Source organism: Adiantum capillus-veneris, chromosome 26 (genome assembly GCF_014529385.1).
Source record: "Adiantum capillus-veneris isolate H3 chromosome 26, ASM1452938v2, whole genome shotgun sequence".
Classification (NCBI taxonomy): domain Eukaryota; kingdom Viridiplantae; phylum Streptophyta; class Polypodiopsida; order Polypodiales; family Pteridaceae; genus Adiantum; species Adiantum capillus-veneris.
In genome coordinates, this window is record NC_140956.1 from 103,428,865 (window position 1) to 103,452,963 (window position 24,099).

Below are 24,099 nucleotides of genomic sequence, written 5' to 3' on the forward strand. Positions count from 1 at the left end.
ACTTTTTGCTCAAACTTTTGACTTCCAAATTTGTCAGTATAGCCTGGCCAGCTTATTAAGTACCATCGTCTCAGGCTGGTCATGACGTCATTAAGCAAGAAAGCAAAGGAAGAAATCAAAGTGAAGGAAAGTGAGTTGTTTAAGAAGTTGATTACAAGTGATACCGAGAAAGCTAATCTGAATACCGGTAATGGATGTGTGAACTCACAAAGCGAGCATATCTCACATATGAGTGGTTCTCAACTTGAGGGCATTTGCTGACAAGGCTATGAGAGTATTTCAGGTTTCTTTTGCATTGGCCACTATGCCTTCACTATCATGTACATTTCCACAACCTGTGCACATTGGTGAAAAACATTCAATCGCTCGGTGAGTAAGCACTACCATCTTTTGGTTTTTGACACTGAGAACCCAGTGAACGAATGCGTTAAGAATTGCCAGTTGTGGTGTGGATGGCACGTCCCCATGTATTATGAAAATTGAGGACTGTGCAAACTCCCCCATGCAAGGAGACTTGCAAGTCCCCCCCCCCCCCCCCCCCCCCCCCAAAAAAAATATAAAAATATAAAAAAATTGGAACAACATTTGAAAGAGGACATACTACAAATGATCCAAATCATTAGTTTATATAAATTCTAACCCTTCTTATGTTCTTTTGCGAGGTAGATGGACCAAAATTGGATCATAACGTACTAGAGATGGTACTGAATTTAAAAAAAACATAAATATGCTTTGATGAAAGCTAACAAGCTTTATTTCTCTCTCTCTCCCTTTCCCCCCCCCCCCCCCCCCCCCCCCCAATTTCTTCTTCAAGGATGCATACTCTTACTGAATCTTCAAATGACAATACAAAAATCGTAAACCCATTCTTATACAAATGACAAGAATGCACACAATAGAGCGAGATTGGGTCAAGCTTTTTATTATGGGCCGTGTTTAATGTTAAAATGGCACTACCACAAATTACTAAGCACATTCTTAAACAATTGACAAGAATGCACACAATAGAGAAGATAGGGTCAAAGAGATATTACTATTTGGAAGAAAATTTAGACACGCTCTTTACAAATTCATTTGGCTTGACGTCAATTCAACACAAATATAACTAATTAAGCACTCTAGCTATGGGCTCTTAAAAAGAAATGTCATACATGGCAATGATTTAGTTGCATATGTTTGCATTTCAAAATTATTTGACACTATCCATCATTGGTAAACAAATTCTTGATGAGCTTGTTAGTCTGACGGAGATTGTTGAAAGACAAAAACTTTTGTTGGGTGATGTTTCAATTATCATGTATGTATATCCTGGTGTTGTTTTGAAGATGAAACATATTTTTATGCTCAAGATATAGTCCAACAATTCATCGAGTGCAAGATATGCCTTGAGCTTGTCCATGATGCAAGATTGCATTAATGTAAGGATTTGTAGTTGATGAGAGAAAATTTAAACAGAGAATAGTCTCCAAATTAGACAAAAAAAAACATACACTAAGAATTTGAAACAAAGTGTGATTAGGCAAAATGCTACGCTTATTCTTTTATACTAATTCAATTTCAATGCAATGCAACTAATGAAGTACGATAAACAAGATTTTTTGCATTATGAAATTTATATTGTATGATTAAGATGCATAATATTATTTTCCTTCCTATATCTAGCTTCTACTGTGATTGCTCTTCCCTTTGCCTTCACCTCACACACATTATTTCATTTCAAATGCTGCTAACAAATTACCAAGCTATGACAATGATCAGCTCTAATTGCAACATGAATGTCACCTAGCTTATTCTTGAGACCCATGCTGTCATGCGGGGAACATTTCGGCGCTCGGTAGCATCATTGTTTCTCAGATTTTGCCGCTCTCAGGTAGCTACTTTGATTGTTGTCGTCGTTGCTGGTGGTGTTGTTTGAGAGAGAGAGAGAGAGAGCAATTCTAACAGTGCTACTAATATTTGTCCAAGGCTTCTGCTGTGCAAGCAAGTTTCAGTTATCCGCGGCCTAATCAGCTTCACTCTCCTCACAGTGTATGCAAGAGAGAGAGAGAGAGAGAGAGAGAGAGAGAGAGAGAGAGAGAGAGAGAGAGCAATTCTAACAGTGCTACTAATATTTGTCCAAGGCTTCTGCTGTGCAAGCAAGTTTCAGTTATCCGCGGCCTAATCAGCTTCACTCTCCTCACAGTGTATGCAAAAGAGCTCTCAATGGTATGCCTTTTTACAGCTTTTTTATTTCAAGTATTTTTGAACCAGTTTGTTTCAGTTTCATTGTGGAAGGAGAGTGTCACACTATCAAAGTCTGGTTTTAAGTGGCCTTTTAGGTTTGCCCATGGGGGGATGGGTGAAGAAAGGTCAATAAGAGGATGATTTCAACATAGACGTTGTAGCCTTCATATGTTTGGAATTAATTTGTCCTTCAAATGATATTAACATTTTGGGTGCTGGATGGGTGTATAAATTCCACTAACAACGGTTCTTTGCTTTTTTCTCGGGGTTTAATTATGACTGGGTTTGCTCTGTACCTCTCGTAAGAGCAGTGAGAGGCTCAAGATATTAGATGAGAGTTGGAAAGACCGGCACAAGAAGGCAGAAGAGATGGAGAAGAGAGTGCAACGATCTCTAGGTCATTTACATAAAGTTGCCAATGAGGGGATTTTATGTGATACTTTTGACACCTACAAACGGGAAGAGTTTCAAGAGGATTTTGAGGCTTGCTGCTTGCCTACACAACAAAGAGATATTCGATGCGTGTCACAAGTTTGTGATGTGGCAGCCTAGGGAACTGATGGAGGTTAGGGTTTCTAAACCTAAACCCTTGCCAACTTAAGAACTTATGGTCGAGGGGCTTAAAACCCCCCGTTTCTCCAAAAAATTGGCGCAACATGCTGATGTGGCTGGGCTATACGGAAGTCTTGAAACTGTGGAACCTGCTGGCATGGCATGCTGGCTGTAAAACGTGGGATTTGGTGATGTGGCAGTAGAGCATGGGCCTAGAGAATTGGGCGCGAGCTTTTTGAGGACCAGGAGCTTTTGGAAGAGATGCTTTTGGGGCTCTATTTATGAGCATCCTTGCAATGTTTATAAGGACCCTTGGGGCCACTCTCTGCAAAGCATCTGGACGCAGAGAGAAGCATCTAAATAGTGGATTAAATTCCGAAGAATCTTCACTTCAGCATGGTTAATGGAAGAGTATGAAGAGGATGTGATCACGGCTTGGCATCATCTCTTGATGAAATAGGAAGAATCTTTGGTTGCTTAAGTTAAGAGTTATTAACGGAAGAATATGAAGAAGATGTCATCATGGCCTTGCATCATGTGAGGATGACTATTGCCAAAGGTTTTGGGATATGTTTCGGAGGGTTACTTCGAAGGACCAGATTGAGCGATTCTGCCAAAAGAGATTCAACGGTATTGCTTGCAAAAGAAGTCTGGCTCCATTCAGAGACTTATGGGACATGCGAAGGAAGGTTTTGGTGTGCATGTTGACTCATTGACCTATCCTACGGACAAGCGAGTGTCCACCTCAATGGGGCAAGAGTCTTCCAAGGAAAGAAAGAACCAAAAGATGCGGATGATAGTTCTGGTAGAGTTCAGATTCTTGTCCGGTGGTAGCTCTAGTATCTCCCAAGATCAGATTAGGGAGTGAGGGCTGTTTAGTGGATGTGCCTGACTGTATTTGAGGTAGCTGTAGCTTTTTTCGGCGATGCACTCCACGGTGTTGTCTACCTGGTAGGTTGGCATGAGGCGGGACCCCCGTTCCCATGGGGTTTCAAGCTAGGCAGGAAATTTTTGCAAATGCCTATATATGCCTTCCCATCCCCCGCCCACTCCCCCCTCCCCTCCTTTTTGGCAAGTTGTTCAGTGTAGAGTTCCAGCGTTTGGGCACACACTCTCTCTAGTGTTTTTCTCCACCAACGATTTCTCTTTGTGGCGTTTTGTCCAATGATCTTGCCTCAAACTGCTGACGTGTCAAGCCACTGAAGAACGGAGCCAACCTGCACATCCAGCCGAGGAGCCTAAATCCTAAGAAGCAGCAACAACAGCAGCATAAGAAGAAGAAGCAGAAGAAGTTCTCACCAACTTATGGGACCCCGTCCGATGCGACCCAAGTGACCTAAAGAACTTAAAATAAAGCAGGACCAATACACACAAAATATTTGGCGTAGAAGATGATGATGTGGCAGTTGTACGGATGCTCGAAAATTACGTTGACATGCTGACGTGACACTTGAACGGATTTTCGTGTTTTACGCTGATGACGTGGCAACTGTATGGATTTTCGCAAAACGCGCTAGCAGCTTTTGGACGAGTTGCTTTTGAGTTTGAAAGCTTTTCATGGCTAAGGGCCTTTAAATATGAGCCAAGGGCTCATTCTTTGGTAGGGCTCCCACGTAGAGGTGCAGAGGATGGAGTACTGGCGTTGTATAGAGTTCAAGCAATATAAAGAAATAGTGAAAGGGGCACCAAGGTTTGGGGCCATTGTTCTCTTGGGGTGGAACTCTGCCACTCCCCGTCTTGTGTGTCGTTCATCTCTTTCAGTCTGATTGTTATTTGAAGTGCTTAAAGTTGTTCAGTCTATTCTTTTCCGTTGGCATGTGGTGCCTGGCCCCGTGACAGTGGTATCAAAGCTTCAGGGGTGTGCTTTTCTGAAAGCATACCGGTCCTACTAAAGAGTAGACGGAGGAAGATGGCGCTTACAAGTTTTATAGGGATTTTATTAAAGTATCTTGGTGGCTTGACCCCGTACGTATCAGCCACTTCCACCCTTCCTTCATTGCGGATCGGGTGCGCTCCCATCTTCATCACTCTGTCTTACAGGGCATAAGCCCTAAAGATCACTTGCAAGAGAAGGATCAATGATTTTTCGAGTCACTATTTTTCTCAGAGGTAGTGCCATGTAGTGGTGGAAGTTTGTAGCTACCAAGCTACCCACTCCAAGGACTTGGCAAGTTTTCAAGAAAATTTTTGCCCGAAGTTACATGCTTTTTGACATCTTCCTTTGGATTGCAGCTTCTTGTAGAGTGGGGTATCTTGAAAGCATAGTGGTCTCGTACGGTCCCGTACGTTTTGTACACGTACGACGGTGTGCGGTACTAAATGAACTAAAAAAAATTAAGATGTACGACGATGTTATGTACGTTCAAAATAAAAAAAACAAATAATAGAGAGAGAGGGAAGAGGGGGGGGGGGGGGGGGGGGGGGGGATGGATACGTGAATTATGAGAACTTGAACGGGAGCTTGAGAGGGAGAGACGCAAGGGAGAGAAGATGGAGAGGCAAGACTCTAGTCTCTACAGCTTATCACTTGAGAGCTAGAACATGGGAGCATTGAGCAATGAGAGCATGAGCATGAGCATGAGAGAAGTGGAGCCCTAGCACATAGAATCCAATGTGGCTTAAGTGCTTGAATTTGCGCTCCAAAACGGCCCCAAAAATTGTCCTCAATGGCCCTTGGTCAACAGTCAAGAGTTGCCAACGGCTATAAACGGCCACTTAAAATCTGACCGTATGAAACGTACTAAACGAACGGGACGGGACGGGACGTGATCTGCCGTACCGAACGAGACGTTCCGTACATCATACGAAAACTACTATGCTTGAAAGGCTTGCCACAGAATCCTAGCAGATTACAACTTGAAATTCCTCGACATCTCTCAGCAGGTGTCTCTTCTCAAACCGATAACCTTGTGTCACAATCGGGAGCGCACATGAATAATCAACAAGCTGAAAATAAATAATCTTTCAACTAAAAAGAGTTGAAGAAGGAGGTCGACACAGTATTTGGGACAAGAAGATGGGTTGGTCCTCCCCCTTAAAGAGAATCTTTATTAGGGAGAATCTTTTTACAAGCACAAAAACCGGAGAAAACCCCAATCTTTTTACAAGCACAAGAATCGGAGAAAACCCCTCTTTTCTAATTCTCAGACACTATGGTCGTTCCTTTCTGGGAGGGGAAATTTGAGAGACGAGCTCTCAATCCTTTTTCTATCTGTACTCGGAGTCGAGGCTCCGCAGACAATTTCTGAATTCCGTTCCCGGAATTCCTAAGCATAGGCTGAGGCCTTTCCGCTTCTCCTTCTCGATGAAGTACCTGCAAACACACAAACATGAGAGACAACAATTCGTATGGCAAATTCACAATTGATACCTGTTGCTCTTTCCACGAAAAAACGAACTCCGTGTGATGACGCCTCCTCTTGCCGTGTGGACTCTGGCTACTAGCGTTGGTACCTCCTTCCATCTGAGAGAGGGAACGGGTTGCTTTTATAGGCTCCCGCACCCGGCAAGAATAGCCGGTGCGGAGCTGGCAGGAATAGAGCAGCTAGGTAGCGCTAGGAGTGGATTGCGGGTTGTTTTTGGCGCACGGAGAGAGATCGCAATACTTTTTACCAAATACTTCAGTGTAATCTTCCGGGACTTGAGTGACTGCTCCTGGTGATGAATGATCTACTCCGGTTGGAGTATTTCTTTTGTTTCCTCAACCTCAGGAGGCTCTTTAGCAATAGGATAACTTGGAGGCGGTCCCACATATGGCCGGAGTAAACGAACATGGAAAGCATTTGGAATCTTCAATTAGATGGTAAATCTAATCGTAACGTCACATTGTTCACTCGATCAATGATCTTAAATGGCCCATAATAACGATTGGAAAGTTTTACCAATTTTCCTTTATGAGCCGTTGTCATGAGGACGTGGCAGCTGTTAACTATGTCACGAGGACATGGCAAGGTCTAATCTTAGTTGCTGGTTTCTTTCCAATGATTTTTGTTTTATTTTTGAGACCCTCTTTTTGAAGTAGCAAACGGTCGGACATTGTATGGCCAATGTGAACGGTAGTTTCACCCGCAGATGAAAAGTGGTCGGCACTGGAATTCGTATAGTAAGAGGATGTCTAGGCTCAGAGCAAGATCATGTAGGTCCCCCCGTCGCACTTATCAAGTTGGTGGATACTAGGAAGTGAACTCAATAAAGGTATAAAGTCAAGGTGGGACTACCAACAGAAAGTATCCGACAGTTGGGCCACATTGCACTTTTGGATGCAGTCACCAGTGGGAGCCCAACGGAAGCATTTCCTAAAAATTAGGGAATTGCTATTTTGGGCCATGAAATGTGTTCGCGCCATTGCCTTCGGTATGACCAGGGGAACATTTAACAATTCTGCCGCGAAGTCAACCGGGCAACCAATCGGGAGATTTTTAGGCGGCAACCCCGAAACGGGAAACGGCTTGTAATCGTGCCAAGTGGCACTTTTTCATGGACTTGCCTCTTATAGAAGAAGTGGCGCTGAATTTTAAGAGAGGGGAGGCTTCATTATGCTACTTTCACATGTTAAGAGCTATGGAGTGCTTTCTTTCCCTCTCATGTACAGTGTGGTGCTAGGAGTGATGCCCTCTACGCTATACACTACTCTCTCTCTCTCTCTCTCCCCCCTACGTGCAGTTATGTGATGGCCCAGAAGAGGGCTCTTCATTTGACTGATTTCATGCTTTTGTGTTGCTTTTGTGCTGAGGCAAGAGCCTCCTTGAGCAGGAACAGGGGTAGCTAGCTGCTACTCCAAAGCAAGCACCGGTGAGGGTCATAACCTCACTATACAGGTGCAAATTCAGCGCTGTGTATGCGCTGTAAATTGACTGTTTTTTAGCCATACGGACGCCAGAACCCTTGGAAATCGTGTCCCAATGGCAAAGGACAGCTAGGGGATTGTTTGGGGCTGAAAACAGGGCAAAAACCAGTAAATACAGCGTGCTGAATTTACTGTTTTTGGGCAGGAATCAGAGGGTATATGCCAATGGAAGTGAGTTCTAGCAGGGGAATTGGTTTCGCGCAAGTTTTGGGGTTGTTATGTTGCCGAAATTTGGCCAAGGCAGATGGTATCTAGCTGGATACAGGTGAAGGATTCCCAAGACTCTTCTCTGTAATTTACCCTCCTAAAGAATAAAGAAATACCGAAAGGGGCGCCAATTTTGGGGCCTACAGGTTGTTGGTGTACGCTCGGAGAATTCTATCTTTCGAGCTGTGTGTGTGCTTAAGTGTTAATTCCTATCACAGGTTACATTTGCAAACTGCTATGTGTGTGTGTCTAAAGTAAAGAATTTCGGGTGAAAGCCAAAGCCTACCGCCCCACGGGCCGGTTTCAAGATTCCATTGCCGGGATCTCAATCACTTTTTCCTCAAAGACTGAGCCTCGGTTGTTTTGGGTAAAGACACAGAGTACAGGAACGCGGGATTATACTATGGCCGACAAAGGGAAGGGCATTAGGAAGAGGGTTCCTCTTCAAAGGACATATAGGAAATCCCTATGGTTTTCGAGATTGGCGAGAGCTCACGGCCACGTCAGTGTGTACCTCCTGTCGATGTGAATGTCCCTCCAGTAGTACAGGGCTTTATGACTGGGCAACTTGAGGATGATGCGTTCAGGACTCAGTCATTTGCCGCGGTAAATGTCTTTTCGCAATTGGTGCAGAATCCAAGATTTATGGAGTTCTTGCAAGCGCCACGAGTGCCACAGCAAAATAGGCAACCTACACTGCGTACAGAGCTTGTTGAGGCTCAAACCCAAGCATAGCAGCTACAGTACGGGACGGGACGTTTAATACGCGGTATACAATACGCGTACTAGACGTATTTTTGAAAATCAAAAATAAAATACGTCAACTTTTTTAGATATGATACTTTAATAAGGACAAATGAAGCGGTTCATGGACCTCCTCAATGACTCTTCAATATTTAATTACAAGCATACATAAACAAGCACCATGAAGCTCTAAAACACAATTGATCAACTAGGAAAAGACATATGTTTTGAGCAAAAAAACATTAGAATAGAAAACTTTATGAGACGTATTTTACGTTTCAATACGGGACGTCGTGTATTCTAAATAAAATATGCGTATTTTAGTTGCTATGAGCCCAAGTACTTCATGCGGCAGGATAGGGAACACTCGCATGTTGCGGAGTCAGGGGCTCCAAAACAGGTTCCTCCCGTGCTTGAACAGGTGGCTAGAACGCCTATTCCACAGGTTATACTAGTTCAGCCCGCCACCTTTCAGAGCCCGCATGTTGTCTTGAATGGATAGGGAACTGGATACCAGGCTATGCACCCAGTTTTTCCACCACCCACGGTACATCCTTGGTATTTCGGGGGTGGATTAGTGTTCCAAAGTATGGCTGGTTATACGCTTGGAAGCCTGCCGTACATGCCAAGAACAGTGTTTGGGGGTATACAAGGCATGATGCCAAACCCCATGTATGGTAGTATCGGCATGCAGCAAAGTTTTCAGTGCAACCAGGGCTAGTTTGGGGTGCCACATGGTCATTTTGGCATTTCTGGTTTTTCTGGACAGCTCTGCCAGATATCGCACCTCTGACGCAAAATGTGAATGGCCAAGATGTGTCGATCATGCCTACTATAGTGCCCAAGTTGCAGACTATGCCGTATGACAACTTAGGGGCACTAGAAAAGCCGAACTTTCCTCCAGCAGTTTGATACAGCTTATGCAGGAGGGAATTTTACAGAGGCCTCGAAGGTCAGGAAAGCTGCCACTTTCTTAAAGGACAATGCGCTTACATGGTGGACGACATTGTTAATGCAAGGACAGGCACCCGCCACTTGGGTTTACTTTAAGCAAATGTTTGCATCTGCTTGGCTGTCAAATGAATTTGAAGCCATCGTCATGACAGATTGGCACCAACTTACTTCGGCTACATGCAAGAGCTTGCTGGAGTACAATCGGAGGTTTTGTAAAGCGTTACTCTCAGTGACCTACAGATTTGTGCCATTGACAGAGCAGATAGAGAAGTATTGTTGTGGGCTGCCTAAAGGGCTTCGCGATTACTATACCAAGAACGGAGTGGCTACCCTCACTCAGCTTATGGAAGTTGCGAACACTGGTCTTGCCTTGTTGAAAGGAGAGGACAGTGGGTTTCCGAGCAATGAGAATGGAGGGCAGCAAAAGAAAAATTTAGCGAAGAAGCCCTCTGTGAAAACGGCTCCTGAAGCATCACGGGGTTAGAAAAGGCCACCAAGGACAAGGATTCAGTCGGGACTTCTGGAGCGCAGGCAAAGAAACAGAAAAGGAAGCCTTTTGTGCGCAAGTCGTTTGAGGAAAAGAAGGTCCTAGTGGCTGAAAACAAATGCTCTATATACGAGCAGCCTGGTCACTTTGCTACCAATTGTCCACAAAGGGAAAGACCAGCTAACTCCGGTGATAAAGAAGACCAGAAAGGCAAGAAGCCTAAACCCACGGCAGGTTTGGTGCCAGACATGGTGGATGATAGGCCCAATACAAATGCCAGTGAGTTATGCAGGGCATGGGGTAAAGTTAGGGATCAGACGGCACTCATCTTCTTTGATCCAGGTGCCAAATTCAACTTTATCTCACCAGAGTTAGCTATGAAGCTGGGCATCAGAGCTGAAGAGATGGGGTACACAACATAGGTAGGGTTGGCATGTCCTGGCTACTCAGAGTGTGTTACTTCCATTATTGGAAAGCTGCGTGTGCATATTCAATCATATGTGGACATAGAAGAGTTCTATATGATGCCATTGGAAGGGTGTGTTGCGCTACTTGGGATTCCCTGGATGTTCAGAGTACATGGCGTGCTGGATGTCTTCGGCAAGACGATACCCTTCAACATAGGGCAAAACTCATGTTTTGGATGTAAAGCTCAAAGGGGAGTCTGTTCCTATTGTATCTGCTTTTGCTACCACTTCTATAATAAAGAATCATCTTTCCGTGTACTTGATTTTTGCACGTGATGTCTCAGATAGTGATCAGTCAAATTTATCCGTGCTAGATAAAGAAAGGTCAGCATTTTTGCAAAAGTTTAGTGACTGGTTTTCTGATTCATTACCTTCGCAATTGCTGTCAGAGAGACCTGAGGACCATCGGATAGATTTGGTGCCAGGGTGTAGCCCACCAAATAGACCTCCCTACAGGGTTAGTGCGGCGCAACAGAAAGAGATTATGGGCCAGGTTGAGGAGTTATTAGAGAAGGGGCTGATTCAGCCTAGTTCTTCACCCTTTTGCTCCCCAGTGCTCCTAGTGCACAAGAAGGATGGCTCATGGCGCATGTGTATTGATTACCGTGCGTTGAATAAGAATACCATCAAGAATAGGTTTCCTATTCCTCGAATTGATGATATTCTCGATCGTTTAGAGGGTGCTGCAATTTTCAACAGGATAGACCTTAAGAGTGGGTATCATCAGATTTGTATAAGGCCAGAGGATGTGCACAAGACTGCGTTTAGAACGACATTTGGTCTTATGAGTTTCTAGTGATGCCGTTTGGGCTAACAAATGCTCCTACCACGTTCAACAGAATGATGGACTGGATTTTCCGCTCCCATCAACAGTTTGTTGGGATGTTCTTTGATGACATGATAGTCTATTTGAAGAATGAAGAGGAACATAGGCGTCACTTGACCATTGTGTTCGAAGAGCTGCGCAGTCACAGGCTACTTGTCAATCCTAAGAAAAGTGAATTCTTCCTAGAAGAGATCCACTTTCTTGGCCACATAGTCTCAAAGGATGGTGTCAGAATGGATCCCGCAAAGGTCGAAGCTATTAAGACATGGCCAGACTTGAAGACTGTGCACGATGTCAGAAGCTTCTTGGGATTGTGCTCGTACTATAGAAGGTTATTAGGAATTTTGCAGAGATAGCATCACCTCTTCACGCTTTGCAAAAGAAAGAGGTCACTTTCAGATGGACTCAAAAAGAGATTTCAGCTTTTAGTCTCTTAAAAGAAAAGTTGACTTCAAATCCAGTAATTGTTTTGCCAGATCTCAAGAAGCCATTTGTGGTCCAATGTGATGTGTGTGGCAGTAGCATTGGAGCAGTCCTAATGCAAGATGGACGGGTGGTAGCTTATGAAAGCCGAATTTTGCAAGGGCCAGAGAAGACTATGCAAGTCTATGAGAAAGAGCTCTTGGCCGTGATTCATGCGCTTTCTAGCTGGAAGCACTACCTCTTAGGTGCTGATTTTGTTGTCATGACAGACCATCAGACCTTGCGATACTTCTTGACATTGTCAAAGTTATCCGAAAAACATATGCGATGGGCAAACATTCTTTCTATGTTCCACTTCCAGATTATGCATGTGGAAGACAAGAAGAATGTTGTGGCTGATGCATTATCAAGGAAGCCACAAATTTCAGCTATGTCAATTCCTTATCATCATGAGTTAGATGACATGAAGGAACAATATGCTACTTTGCAAGGATCTTTGAACAGTTGCAGGAGGGGCAACATCATGAGCACTACCTCCTCAGAGATGGTTTATGATGATGCATGGCAGACTTTGTGTCACTAGGCCATTGCGACATAAGGAAGAGAGTCATGTCCCACCGTATGCAGGGCATCGTGGTATTGATGCGACAGTTAAAGCGGTAGAGACATTCTTCTATTGCCCTACCTTGAGGAGAGATGTGGATGCCTTTGTGCGAGCATGCATAATTTGCCAAAAGGTCAAGTTTGACAGGCAAAAGGCACCAGGGTTGTTACAACCACTGCCGATTCCGGATAAGCCATGGGAAAGCATTGCTATGGACTTTATCTTTGATCTTCCAAGAATGCCAACAAGGAATGATGGTATATGGAACATTATCTGTAGGTTCAACAAGCAGGCCCATTTTATCCCTATCAAGAAGAAGATAAAATCTGATCAGATGGCACGTTTGTTCATGTACAATGTGTTTAAGTACCATGGTATGCCACAATCGATTGTCAGTGATCCTGATCCTCGCATGACCAGTTTGTTATGGAGAGGATTGTTTGAGAACATGGGCACTACGCTCAAGTTCTTGTCATCGTTTCACCCACAAACTGATGGACAGTTAGAAGAGGCTAATTCTTTTTTTTTCCGAGAAAAAGATCCTTTTATTAGTTAATGAAAACTGCCCATAGGGCTACATCCACCTCTGCAAGAGAGGGCTACAACAAGCATGATGGGGAGACTCTCCCAATGAAAAAACAGCATATATACAATGGGGCTAAATCAAGAGATGGGAGGAGGGAAGAGCCACACAGGTGGACAGTAGTGCCATCTGAGCACCCCCTGGACCATGGTGTAGAAAGGCCCAGGGCGCCAGAGTCGAAGGAAAGCCTCGCGGCGCTCCCGCATGCGGTCGGAGCGGCCCTGTAGTCCCTCAAGCTGTCCTCTGAGAGTATGGATCAGCTCTAGCCAAAAGTCACGAACAGTCTCTGCTGGTGGCACAGGGCGAGCCTCAAAGATGCGGAAACAACGGGCCCGCCAGATGAACCGGAGAGCTAGGCCGCTGATGAGCTCCCAACACTCCTCTCTCTCACTGCACCACTCCTGTGGAGTAAGGTTTGTAGCAGGCTGGAGTGTAGGTCGCCCCCCCTGTATCACTATCATCCTGCTGGTGGAAGATAGCTCAAACTGAAGTGCCGGGCCCGTGAGGGTGGACCAAGCCGCTGCTCCCCAAGTGTACTGTCGAGCCGTGGAGAGGGCAGGCATCAGCCGAAGAACTCGTAGCCACACCTGCTGGACCGAGGGGCAGTCTCAAAGATAGTGTCGCTGACTCTCCACCAACTGGTCACATGCTGTACATGCGGCCGAGAGACCACTATGCACAAGCCAGCTCCCTCCTGCTGTGGCTCTGTGTGCAACCAACCACTGGAACAAAGTGACGCGCCTCGGCTGTCTGGAGTCCCATAGCCTCTGCCAAAAAGCTGCTAAGAACTCAACTGTGAGGCCCTCCTCCTGCCAATGACGTGCTGCAGCGGGACGGGCCTCTCTGTGTTGCAAGTATATGACGTCCAAGCCGAACAGTGTACTGAAAGAAAGGGACTCCTGGGCGGTCTGCAGAAGAGAAGGGGTCCGTCCAAAGCCACTCACCAGGATCCCACTGTACTCGTGCCAGTGGACAGCACTCCCAAGCCCATAGCCTCCAGTGTCCTGTCTCAAGAGCTGCTGGGTCAGGGTCTATGATGCAAGTCCTCCCACAGATGCTAACAACTCGGATCCTCTGGAAACAGCACTCTGCTACCTGCGGCGCCTCTACTGCAACTCGCTGTAATCGTCCCCCACCCTGAAGCTCGAAGAACAGGGCTGGGACAATCTCTGAGCAAGCCCTGACTGAAATGAGAACCTCCAGTCGTGTGAAGGCTCCCATCCACCGGGGTGCTACTGGTTCGAGAGGCGTGAGCCACTCAGCTGGAACTGACTCTGAGATGTCCTGACACATGCTCTGAATCCCTCTCATGCCCTGTAGCTGGACAGCCTGCACCTCCTCTGACAAACATGTGAACTCTAGCCAGTCACCTAGAGAGCGCGCTGGACCTGCTGCCATGGGACCCCAAGAAACATGAGGCCTACTCCCAACCAAGTGGCCTCTCTGAGTGCTAACCATGGGGTTCCAAATGAGGGGATGCCGTAGGCGCTCCTCCGTGCACGTCGGCTGTCTCTGCTCTAGGCCACGCCGTAATAGCTCCCAAGAACGCAGCAAACTCACAGCAAATCGGTCCTCCAGTCTCCTGCTCAAACCAACTCGGCGCAACTCTGTAAAGATCCATCTGGTCGAAGGTTGCAAGGGCCTCCTGACTGAGGCACCCTGGCACGAAGCCTCTGCAGCAAGAACTCCTTCCAGGGCTCCTCGCCTGGAAGAAGTCCTCTGACGACGAACTTCCCAAGAAGGGCTGTGCTCTGCTGTGCTGGATCAATGATCCCAAGCCCTCCCTGCGAACAAGGAAGTGTGATGACCGACCAAGCCACCTTGGCTCGGGCAATCTGAGTGTCGCGACCTGACCAAAGGAAGTTCCTGATCAGCCTCTCTACCTGGCTGATGCAAGAACTCGAGAAGATCCAGCAAGAAGTGATGTACCACATAGTCGCCAACAACACCTGGTTGGCAACTACTACTCTACCAGCCAGCGAAAGTCGTGCTGAGCTCCAATGTAACAGCTTTCTCCTGATGGACAGGAGAAGAGGAGCAATCTGCTGCTCGGGGGACAAGTCCAAACCAACCTGACAACCCAAGTACCGAACTGCAGTCCCTGGAGGAATCCACCTCAGACCCTCTCCTGGCATCCAATCTGGCATAGGAGCACTACCAACCGAGAAAGCCACTGTCTTTCTCCAGTTGATCAGTGCGCCCGATGCACAGCAGAAGGTCTCCAAAGCCTGCCCACATCTGTGTAAATTGGCCTCCTGGCCCTCTAAGTACAAGGCTGAGTCGTCTGCAAACTCAGCGTCCAGAAGCTCATCTCCCCGTATAGGGAGTGCTAAGCCCCTCAAACCAACCTGCTGTGACACCAAAAATCTGCTCATCGCCTCCGCATAGAACAGAAAGAGAAAGGGGGCAAGAGGACAACCCTGTCTGACCGATCGTGTGAGCATGAAGCGCTCACCTCTACCTCCTGCCAAAAGCACCTGACTGTGAGCCTGTCTGTATAAAGCTGACACCCCTCTGATCCAAGCATCTGAGAAGCCCATCCTGCGAAGCGTGCCCTCTAGAAAGTCCTAGTCAACTCTGTCGTATGCCTTCTCAAAATCGAGAAGAAGAATCACAAGGTCCTCCCCACGGAGACGTGCCAGGGCAGAAGCCTCCCAGAAAGTGAAGATGTTGTCAAGGATACTGCGTTCCTTGACAAAACCTGTCTGAGTCCCATGTATAAGGCTCTCCAAAAGTGGCTGAATCCTCAAACTCAGAGCCTTGGCAAGAATTTTGTAGGCTGAGTTGAGGATGGTGATGAGGTGCCCCTGTCGAATCTCATCCAAGGAGCCACCCTCCTTCGGAATGAGGTAAATCAGGCCCTCACTCATGCTATCCGGCATCACTCCTGTGTGCAGAATGTACTAAAAGGCACTACAAAGATCTAGGCCAATCAGGTGCCAGTACTCCAAGAAGAAGCTGGGAGTCAGCCCATCCTCACCTGGACAGTTACCAAGAGGGAGGGCCCTAAGAGCCGTGTGCAGCTCCTCAAGCTGAAGAGGTATCTCTAGCCTCTGGCGCATCTCCTTAGTCACAAGACAAGGCATCTGCGCCCAAACCTGCTCCCTGCATGCATCCTGTCTCTCTGACTGGGGCTCAGTCGACAGTAGCTCATGGTAAAAGTCAGTAGCAATTGCACGCATATCCTCAGGATCACAAACAACTGATTCATCGGGTCTCCTTAGCTGATTGAGCTTGGCATGCGAGTGCCGAGGTCCCACTGTCTCAAAAAAAGCACCTGTCACTCTGTCACCCACCTGAGTCCACTGAGATGCCTGTCGGTGAAAGGCAAACTCATGGCGCCTATCCTCTGTGCAAGCAAGCTCCTGTCGAGCCTGCTGTAACTGCTCCTCCAACCATGGACTGTCTGGATGCTGCTCCTGTATCCTCTGTAGTGAAGCAATGCCTCGTCTGAGACGCTGCTCCTCTCTCGCTGCAGCCCGTCGAGCCAAAGACTCCTGGAGAAAAAGGTGGCTAAGCTGAGCTAGGCCTAAGGCCACTCTGTCTGCAGGTAGAGCCTGGTTGTCCATGCCCTCTGTCCAGAGAGCCTCTACCCTCTCTCTGAGTGCTGAGTCCAACAAGACCCGCTTTGGGATGCGAAGCATCGTGCTCCCACTCCTCTGCCTGTCTGCCACTGTGAGGATCATTGGAGCATGGTCCGAGAAGGATGTCCCTGCCAGGATGCCCACTGATCCCCCCAAGTCACTGAAGTGGTCACTAGTGTAGAAGCGATCTATCCGCGATAGATTCACTCCTCCCACTCTGCGGTTCGATCTAGAGAAGGCAAGACTCTCTGGAGGCCTCACAAAGCCAGAATGCTGCCATGTATCCGAGACCCTCAAAGTCATACACAACCTCTCCCAAGCTGCTAACTCGACTCCATGTACAGTAGCATGGCTGCCTCCGATCCTGTCAGAGGGGTCCTCCAACATGTTGAAGTCCCCTCCTACACACCAATGGTGAACCTGTGGCAAAGACTCAACAATCTGTGACCAAAACTCTGCACGAGCACTCGCCACATTGGGCGCATAGATGTTCAGGAAGCCCACAAGGACACCCTGAACCTGCAAAGTAATCCATTGAGCCCTGCCTGGCACAATAATCCCTCTGCCCACAATGGCCTGCTGCAATGAGTCCGCAATAGTCATACATACCCCACCCTGTATGCCTCCAGGTCCAAAAGCAGCTGACCAAAAGGTATCATAACGTCCCCGCAAAATCTGAGCACATCGCCGAATGCGGCTCTCAGACAAATGGTGCTCCTGAAGCATAAGGAGATCAATCTCTCCTCCCACAAGGCAACGCTGAAGCTCTTGACGCAATCGGCCCCGCTGTCGTTGAGACTGGGGCCCACCTAATCCTTGCACGTTCCACGAGACGATCCTCATGGGGAGCGAGAGAGAACAGATGCTGTCGCAGCAGCAAGACGGGCTATCTTCGAGGCAGGCTTGGATGGGGAGTAATCCGCATCCGAGCGTCCTCTAGATAGGCGAGCCTGTAGTGAGTGCCTGGCCCAAGCCCAAGCAGAGCGAGCCGTGCGCAAAGCAACCTCCTCTGTCCAGGAGTCCTCATGAATGTATACATAGCAAGGCAAACACTGCGTATCAGCAAAAAAGTACACCACAATGTGCCTACATCCTGCTGAGTCTGGGGGTGTCACCGCAAACTTGGCCAGTGGCCACAAAGTCTGCAGCAAATCTGTAACTCCAAGTTCTCCCATGTGGTGAGAGAACTCGAGAACCTGTGTATGCAACCATCCCACCACTGAGTCTAGGGACCACTCTGTCTCGGTCCGACCACAGAGGGGAAAGGAGAAACCAACTGCTGAGTCCAAGGCCTCTGTCCCCCTAGCGGCGAGGAACACAGCGTGGACCCTGAAGCAGGCTGTCTCGTGGTCTGCTGGGGAATCGCCGAGAAAGCGAGTGAATCCGTAATCGAAGAAATCCCAGCGACGTCGGAGGTCAATGCTCGTCAGACCAAGAGGGATAGCTGCAAGGGAAGATGTCTGAATCTGCAGAGGGGGCCGCAAGAAGGGCTGACCCTCTCTCGCTAGGCGACTCGTGGCAAAGGCACTGCCAAGAGATCTCCTAGCCGCCGGCGAGGGACCAGTCTCCTGAGTCGACTGTGGTACTGAAGCAGGAGGAGGGGGAGAAGGAGCTGGGGGGGGGGGGGGGGGGGGGGGTGTGGAGGAGAAGAGAAGCGGGGTGGGGCGACAAAGACAGGGGGGCGAGGTGGGGAGTGGGCGGGAGGAGAGGGCCGGGGAGGGTATGAGGAGGAAGAGGGGAAATCTGAAGGTGGGGTGGCTGGCGAGGGTGAAGCGGAAGTGGAGGCTGGCGTAGGGGGCTCCTCCTGCTCAAGAGGACCAAAGCGGTTCCCTGTGGGAACCCACTGCTGCTGAGTAGGCACCTGAGGGCCACTCTGAGTGCAAGGCTGCCGGTGTGGCCTCTGGCGTCGACGGCCACGGGCCTGCTTCCATCCCTCCTCCGTTGGAGCCCCAGGCTCAGAGTGTGGCTCAGAATCTGTGCGCTGTGCCGCTGGCTGTGGCTGCGGCCCAGCCTTGGTAGGCTGGGGCTGAAGCTGAGGTGCAGGTCGTGGCCTCCTCTATGGACAGGCCTTCGCTAGATGGCCCATCTGTCTGCAAATGAAGCACTGGTTCGGGAGACCCGAGTACTCCACACTCTGTCTAAACCAACCCCCACTCACCCGAGGCAGAAGGATGACCTTCGGGAGCATGTGGGTATCTCTGACCAAAACTCGAACTGAAGGGATGCCAGCCGCCTTGGCAGCTACTGATGCTGCCGTACGAGGTGTCTCCAGGACAGTCCCGATGGCGGAGCCAATCCTGGAGAGAAGTGGAAGGTACTCCCTCCGTAAACCCGGAAAGCAGACTGAGATGGGGATGTCTGCCTCCTCTACTAGCACATCCGAAGTCGGGTCAAAACCATGTCGCCACTGTTGAAAGTGGGCGCATGATGCTCGGATGTCCAGTTGACTCATAGCTATGACCTTGGAGGCCATCTCGGAAGTCTCGAACTCGATCTGGTAGTACCCCCGTCCGAGGATCTGGACATCCAAAATCTTGCCCACCTCTGCGAGAAGGCGGGCCTGGAGAAGGTCTCGCAGCTCTCCTCTGCTAGGACGGGTGCCGAGAACCTTGCAGATGAGAGAAGTCGCCTGTAAGCGCTCTACCTCTGCGGCAAGGCTCGCTTGCTCTGTCGGCGAAAGAGCAAGTCGAATGGTGGGCTCAGCGGGGTCGGGCGAGGGGGCTTCATGCGAGTCCCTCTGTGGCGGAGCTGGAGCCTCCATCTGTGTCTACTGCTGAGTCGAAGAAGCGGATGGTGAAGAAGAACTGCAACCGAGTACGCCGAACACTAGTCCGAAGAAAAAGCGATGCAGAGCCAGGTGCAGAAAACCTTCGGGGGCAATGCGGACAGGGGGGGGATGGAGGGAAGGATACAGTGGCGAGCGAAGGAACAAAAGGCTGCGGGGAGGGGGCGGGGGGGGAGAAAACAGCCAGGGAATGGGGGGGGCAGCGGGCGGGTTAAACGGCAGCTAGGGGCGAGAGCGGCGGGCAGCGGTGGCGGGCTGGGCTGGGCGAGGGAGACAGTGCGAGGGCGAGAGGGGGGGCAGGGGAGGCAGCGCGAGGGCGAGGGGGGGCAGCGCCGGGGGGGCTGGAGGCAGCGCGAGGGCGAGAGAGAGAGGGGGGGTGAGGGGCAACGATGGCGCAGGGGGGGGAGCGTGCAGCAGCAGCGAGCGTTCGAATTCATCTATAGTGCCCGAGAAGAGGCTAATTCTACTGTCTTAGATCTGCTGAAATGCTATATGTTAGATAATAAAGGCAAGTGGGAACAATATTTGCCTATGCTTGAGTATGCGTACAATAATACGGTGCATTCGTCAACTGGCAAAGCACCTTTCGAGATTGTTGAAGGCGGCAAAAAGGTTCCTCCCATTTTGCATACAAAGGACAAGATCTTTGAGGCAGATCGATATGTTGAGAACATGGATGAAATGTATAAGAAAATTAAGGTTGCCTCGGAGAAGACTCATGCAAATTAGAAAAAGGCTGTTGAACGTCACCGTCGTGAATTGCTGTTATCACCTGGTGACTGGGTATTGTTAAGGTTCGAAAAGGCAAGGTTAAAGAAGATGAAGGGCAAGGAACGGCTATTTCCTAAGCTCATTGTGCGTTACTATGGGCCTTTTCAAGTGCTTGACAAGATCAACGATGTGGCTTACAGGCTGAAATTGCGTGATGCATGGAAGATCCATAATGCGTTTCACGTGAGTCTTCTAAGACCCTTCGTGGGTGATGTGCCAGAAGATATGCTAGATGAGGATCGGCCAGAAGTTGAGGAACTTGATGAGATCCTGGTACCTGAGCAAGTTTTGGCACATAAGGACATAAAAGTTAAAGGACAAGTTGCAAAACGCTATTTGGTGAAGTTCAAGAACTATCCGCCTATCGATGCAAAGTGGATGGAAGAGTGTGAACTGTTAGAGTCACCGAATGTATTGCAGCTTTACCTTGAAGCCTTTGGGTTACAGCTTGCGTATGCCCCAACCCAACGTGTGCAAAGGAGGGGTAATGATAGAGCTAGCACATCAAATGTTTATATGAATTCAGTGTAATGGATGGAAATGACAAAAGTAGGAAGGTCTCATTAAGTCATTTGTATCTATGTGTTACGACCTTTCTTGCGGATACATGCGATGATAAAAGAGTGCTAACAACACAAAATCATCAGTGGCGTGTATTTATGGTATGCAATGGAGGACGTTTGCGATTTCAAGAGGGGGGTATGTCACGAGGACGTGGCAGCTGTTAACTATGTCACGAGGACGTGGCAACTGCTAACCTTAGTTGGTTTCTTTCCAATGATTTTTGTTTTATTTTTGAGACCCTCTTTTTGAAGTAGCAAACGGTTGGACATTGTATGGCCAATGTGAACGGTAGTTTCACCCGCAGACGGGAAGTGGTCGGCACTGGAATTTGTATAGTAAGAGGATGTCTAGGCTCATAGCAAGATCATGTAGGTCCCCCCGTCGCACTTAGCAAGTTGGTGGATACTAGGAAGTGAACTCAATAAAGGCATAAAGTCAAGGTGGGACTACCAACAGAAAGTATCCGACAGTTGGGCCACATTGCACTTTTGGATGGAGTCCCAGTGAGAATAGATGGTCATATGACCAGTGGGAGCCCAATGGAAGCATTTCCTAAAAATTAGGGAACTCCTATTTTGGGCCATGAAATGCGTTCGCGCATTACCTTCGGTATGACCAGGGGAACATTTAACAACTCTGCCGCGAAGTCAACCGGGCAACCAGTCGGGAGATTTTTAGGCGGCAACCCCGAAATGGGAAACGGCTTGTAATCGCTCCAAGTGGTACTTTTTCATGGACTTGCCTCTTACAGATGAAGTGGCGCTGAATTTTAAGAGAGGGGAGGCTTCATTATGCTACTATTACAGGTTAAGAGCTATGGAGTGCTTTCTTTCCCTCTCATGTACAGTGTGGTGCTAGGAGTGATGCCTTGCACGCTACACTGCTCTCTCTCTCCCCTACGTGCAGTTATGTGATGCCCCACAAGAGGGCTCTTCATTTGACTGATGTACAGTTGTGTGGTTTCATGCTTTTGTGCTGAGGCAAGAGCCTCCTTGAGCAGGAACAGGGGTAGCTAGCTGCTACTCCAAAGCAGGCACCGGTGAGGATCATAACCTCACCGTACAGGTTCAAATTCAGCGCTGTGTATGCGTTGTAAATTGTTTGTTTTTCAGCCATATAGACGATAGAACCCTTGGGAATCTTGCCCCACTGGCAGAGGACAGCTAGGGGACTGTTTGGGGCTGAAAACAGGGCAAAAACCAGTAAATACAGCATGCTGAATTTAATGTTTTTGGACAGGAATCAGAGGGTATACGCCAGTGGAAGTGAGTTCTAGCAGGGGAATTGGTTTCGCGCAAGTTTTGGGGCTGTTATGTTACCGAAATTTGGCCAAGACAGATGGTATCTAGCTGGATACAGGTGAAGGATTCCCAGGACCTTACCTTGTAATTTACCCTCCTAAAGAATAAAAAAATACCGAAAGGGGCGCCAATTTTGGGGCCTATAGGTTGTCGGTGTACGCTTGGAGCATTCTAGCTTCCGAGACGTGTGTGCTTAAGTGTTAATTCCCGTCATAGGTTACCTTTGCAAAGTGCTCTGTGTGTGTGTCTAAAGGAAAGAATTTTGGGTGAAAGCCAAAGCCTACCGCCCCATGGGCCGGTTTCAGTCGCTCATTTCTTTAGTCCTGCCTTCTCAAACTTGAGTAAGACTAATTTTCCTATTGTTAAGTCCAGATTTCTTCTGTGCTTGTTTGCAACTTTCTTATGTTTTTCAGACAATTGTTAAGAGCTGAAAGAATTTCCAATTTTCATACTCAATTTGAGGGTTTTGGAATGACTTTAAAGGATAAGACTTCTACTTAGTTTCAAGTCATACCTCCTAGATCGAGGCTAAGAGATTTTGTTGTTGCTTGCTCAAAAATGGGAATCAAGCATATTATGATAGCACAAATCTATAGCTTTAAACAAAATTCATGCATGAAAATTCTCACTTCTCTCTCTCTCTCTCTCTCTCTTTCTCTGTGACCAACAGAAAAGCTCTCTCTCTCTCCTACACATAGACACACACACATACATGCAAAATTGCTCTCTTAACTTGCCTGTAGGCCGTGTCCAGATCTCGGACAAACTCATCTGTTGCAAAAATCTTATCCTTAGTGACAAGGATCGGTGGAAGCAAAGGCTTACCATAAAGAATCTCAAAAGGTGCTCTCCCCGTAGACGAATGTACGGTATTGTTATACGCGTACTTGACAAGGAGTAAACACTTCTCCTAGTCAGATTGTCTTTCTGACACATAAGATTTCAGCATATCCAATACTGTGGATTTAGCGATCTCACTTTGCCCATCCGTTTGAGGATGATATGCAGAAGAGAAATTCAACTTCGTGCCAAGGTTATCAAACAAGGCACGCCAAAAGATGTCATGCGAGAATCTCGATCACTCACAATAGACTTGGGAATCCCACGATGCTGAAAGGTCTGTGCTAGAAAAATCCTAGCCATATGATCCGCTTTAATCGATTTCTTGACTGGAATAAAGTGAGCTTGCTTGCTAAATTTGTCCACAATGGTTTAGATTGCATCATTTCCAGTATGAGTCTTTGGGAGATCCATAATAAAATCCATGGAAATACTCTCCCAAGGTTGATTAGACACAGGGGCACCCTCCACATGAATGCCCCCTTCGGGTTTATTGCCACTTTTGTGAAAAGTCTGGACATGAGGACAAGGATTGCTACTACCTCAAGGGATTGCGACAAATACAACAATGTCTTGGTCCTACTCTTTAACAAGGGCCTCCACCTGCATCCAACATGGTTTCCCCCTATGGGCATCCAAACCACATGCCACCTTTGTTGACAACCCCCGTGATGCAGGGTACGCAGAGTACTTTTCCCTCTCGGATCTTTTATCATGGCCATGCTCCTCAACCTCTCAGAGCTTAGCGGCTAGATGCGACTTTTAGAAGTGACACCCTTGCAGTTATTCAATCACTTTACCTTGGAGTAGGTCCTAGTGGCGGGCACCTCCCAGTGCAACCATCTGAGTCCTATATGATATCCTATCCCGCTGCTCCCCTCATTGATTATCAAAGCCTTGGCCTCACTGTGTCCATCTTGGGTCCACAATTCTGAGGAGTGATTGTGGATGGTGGCTCTGGCATCAACTTGATGCGTGAGTTCACCATGTTGGCCTTAGGCCTGCGGCCTACCGGTCCTGCTCCCTTCACAGCTACATTGGCCGACCAGAGGACAGTCTACCCTGTGGGCATAGTGGACAAGGTGCCCTCTGTAGGTACAAGACTTCACCTTTAGCTTGGATTTTGTTGTTGTTCGTCTCCCGTAGGTTGGAGGAGGATTTCCTCTGCTCATCGGTAGACCATGGCTGCGGCACACTAAAGCATTGCATGATTGGGGAATGACGCAATGTGGATACATATACCTGAAACCAATTCACCTTGAAGGCGGCATGGATCTTGTAGTGCAGTATAGTTCTTTGTCACTGAAAACCAACCTTGGATTGGAACAGCCTACTCCA

The 24,099-nt window shown here is 47.9% G+C and overlaps 1 protein-coding gene across 2 annotated transcripts in view; it reads left to right on the top strand.

Annotated features, from left to right (window-relative positions):
• Positions 1–1,695: 1,695 nt before the first annotated feature.
• The window catches only part of LOC147423927 (GTP-binding protein), an 86,387-nt gene continuing 63,983 nt past the window's right edge, over positions 1,696–24,099 (top strand). Inside the window, exons 1-3 of one of the 2 annotated variants that reach the window (XM_086500898.1) lie at positions 1,696–1,870; positions 1,966–2,028; positions 2,121–2,205. In XM_086500898.1, the coding sequence (XP_086357024.1) occupies positions 1,811–1,870; positions 1,966–2,028; positions 2,121–2,205 (208 nt within the window). In that variant the 5' untranslated portion in view covers positions 1,696–1,810. The remainder of the gene's footprint in view (positions 1,871–1,965; positions 2,029–2,120; positions 2,206–24,099) is intronic. The other variant, XM_086500899.1, reaches the window with a different exon arrangement.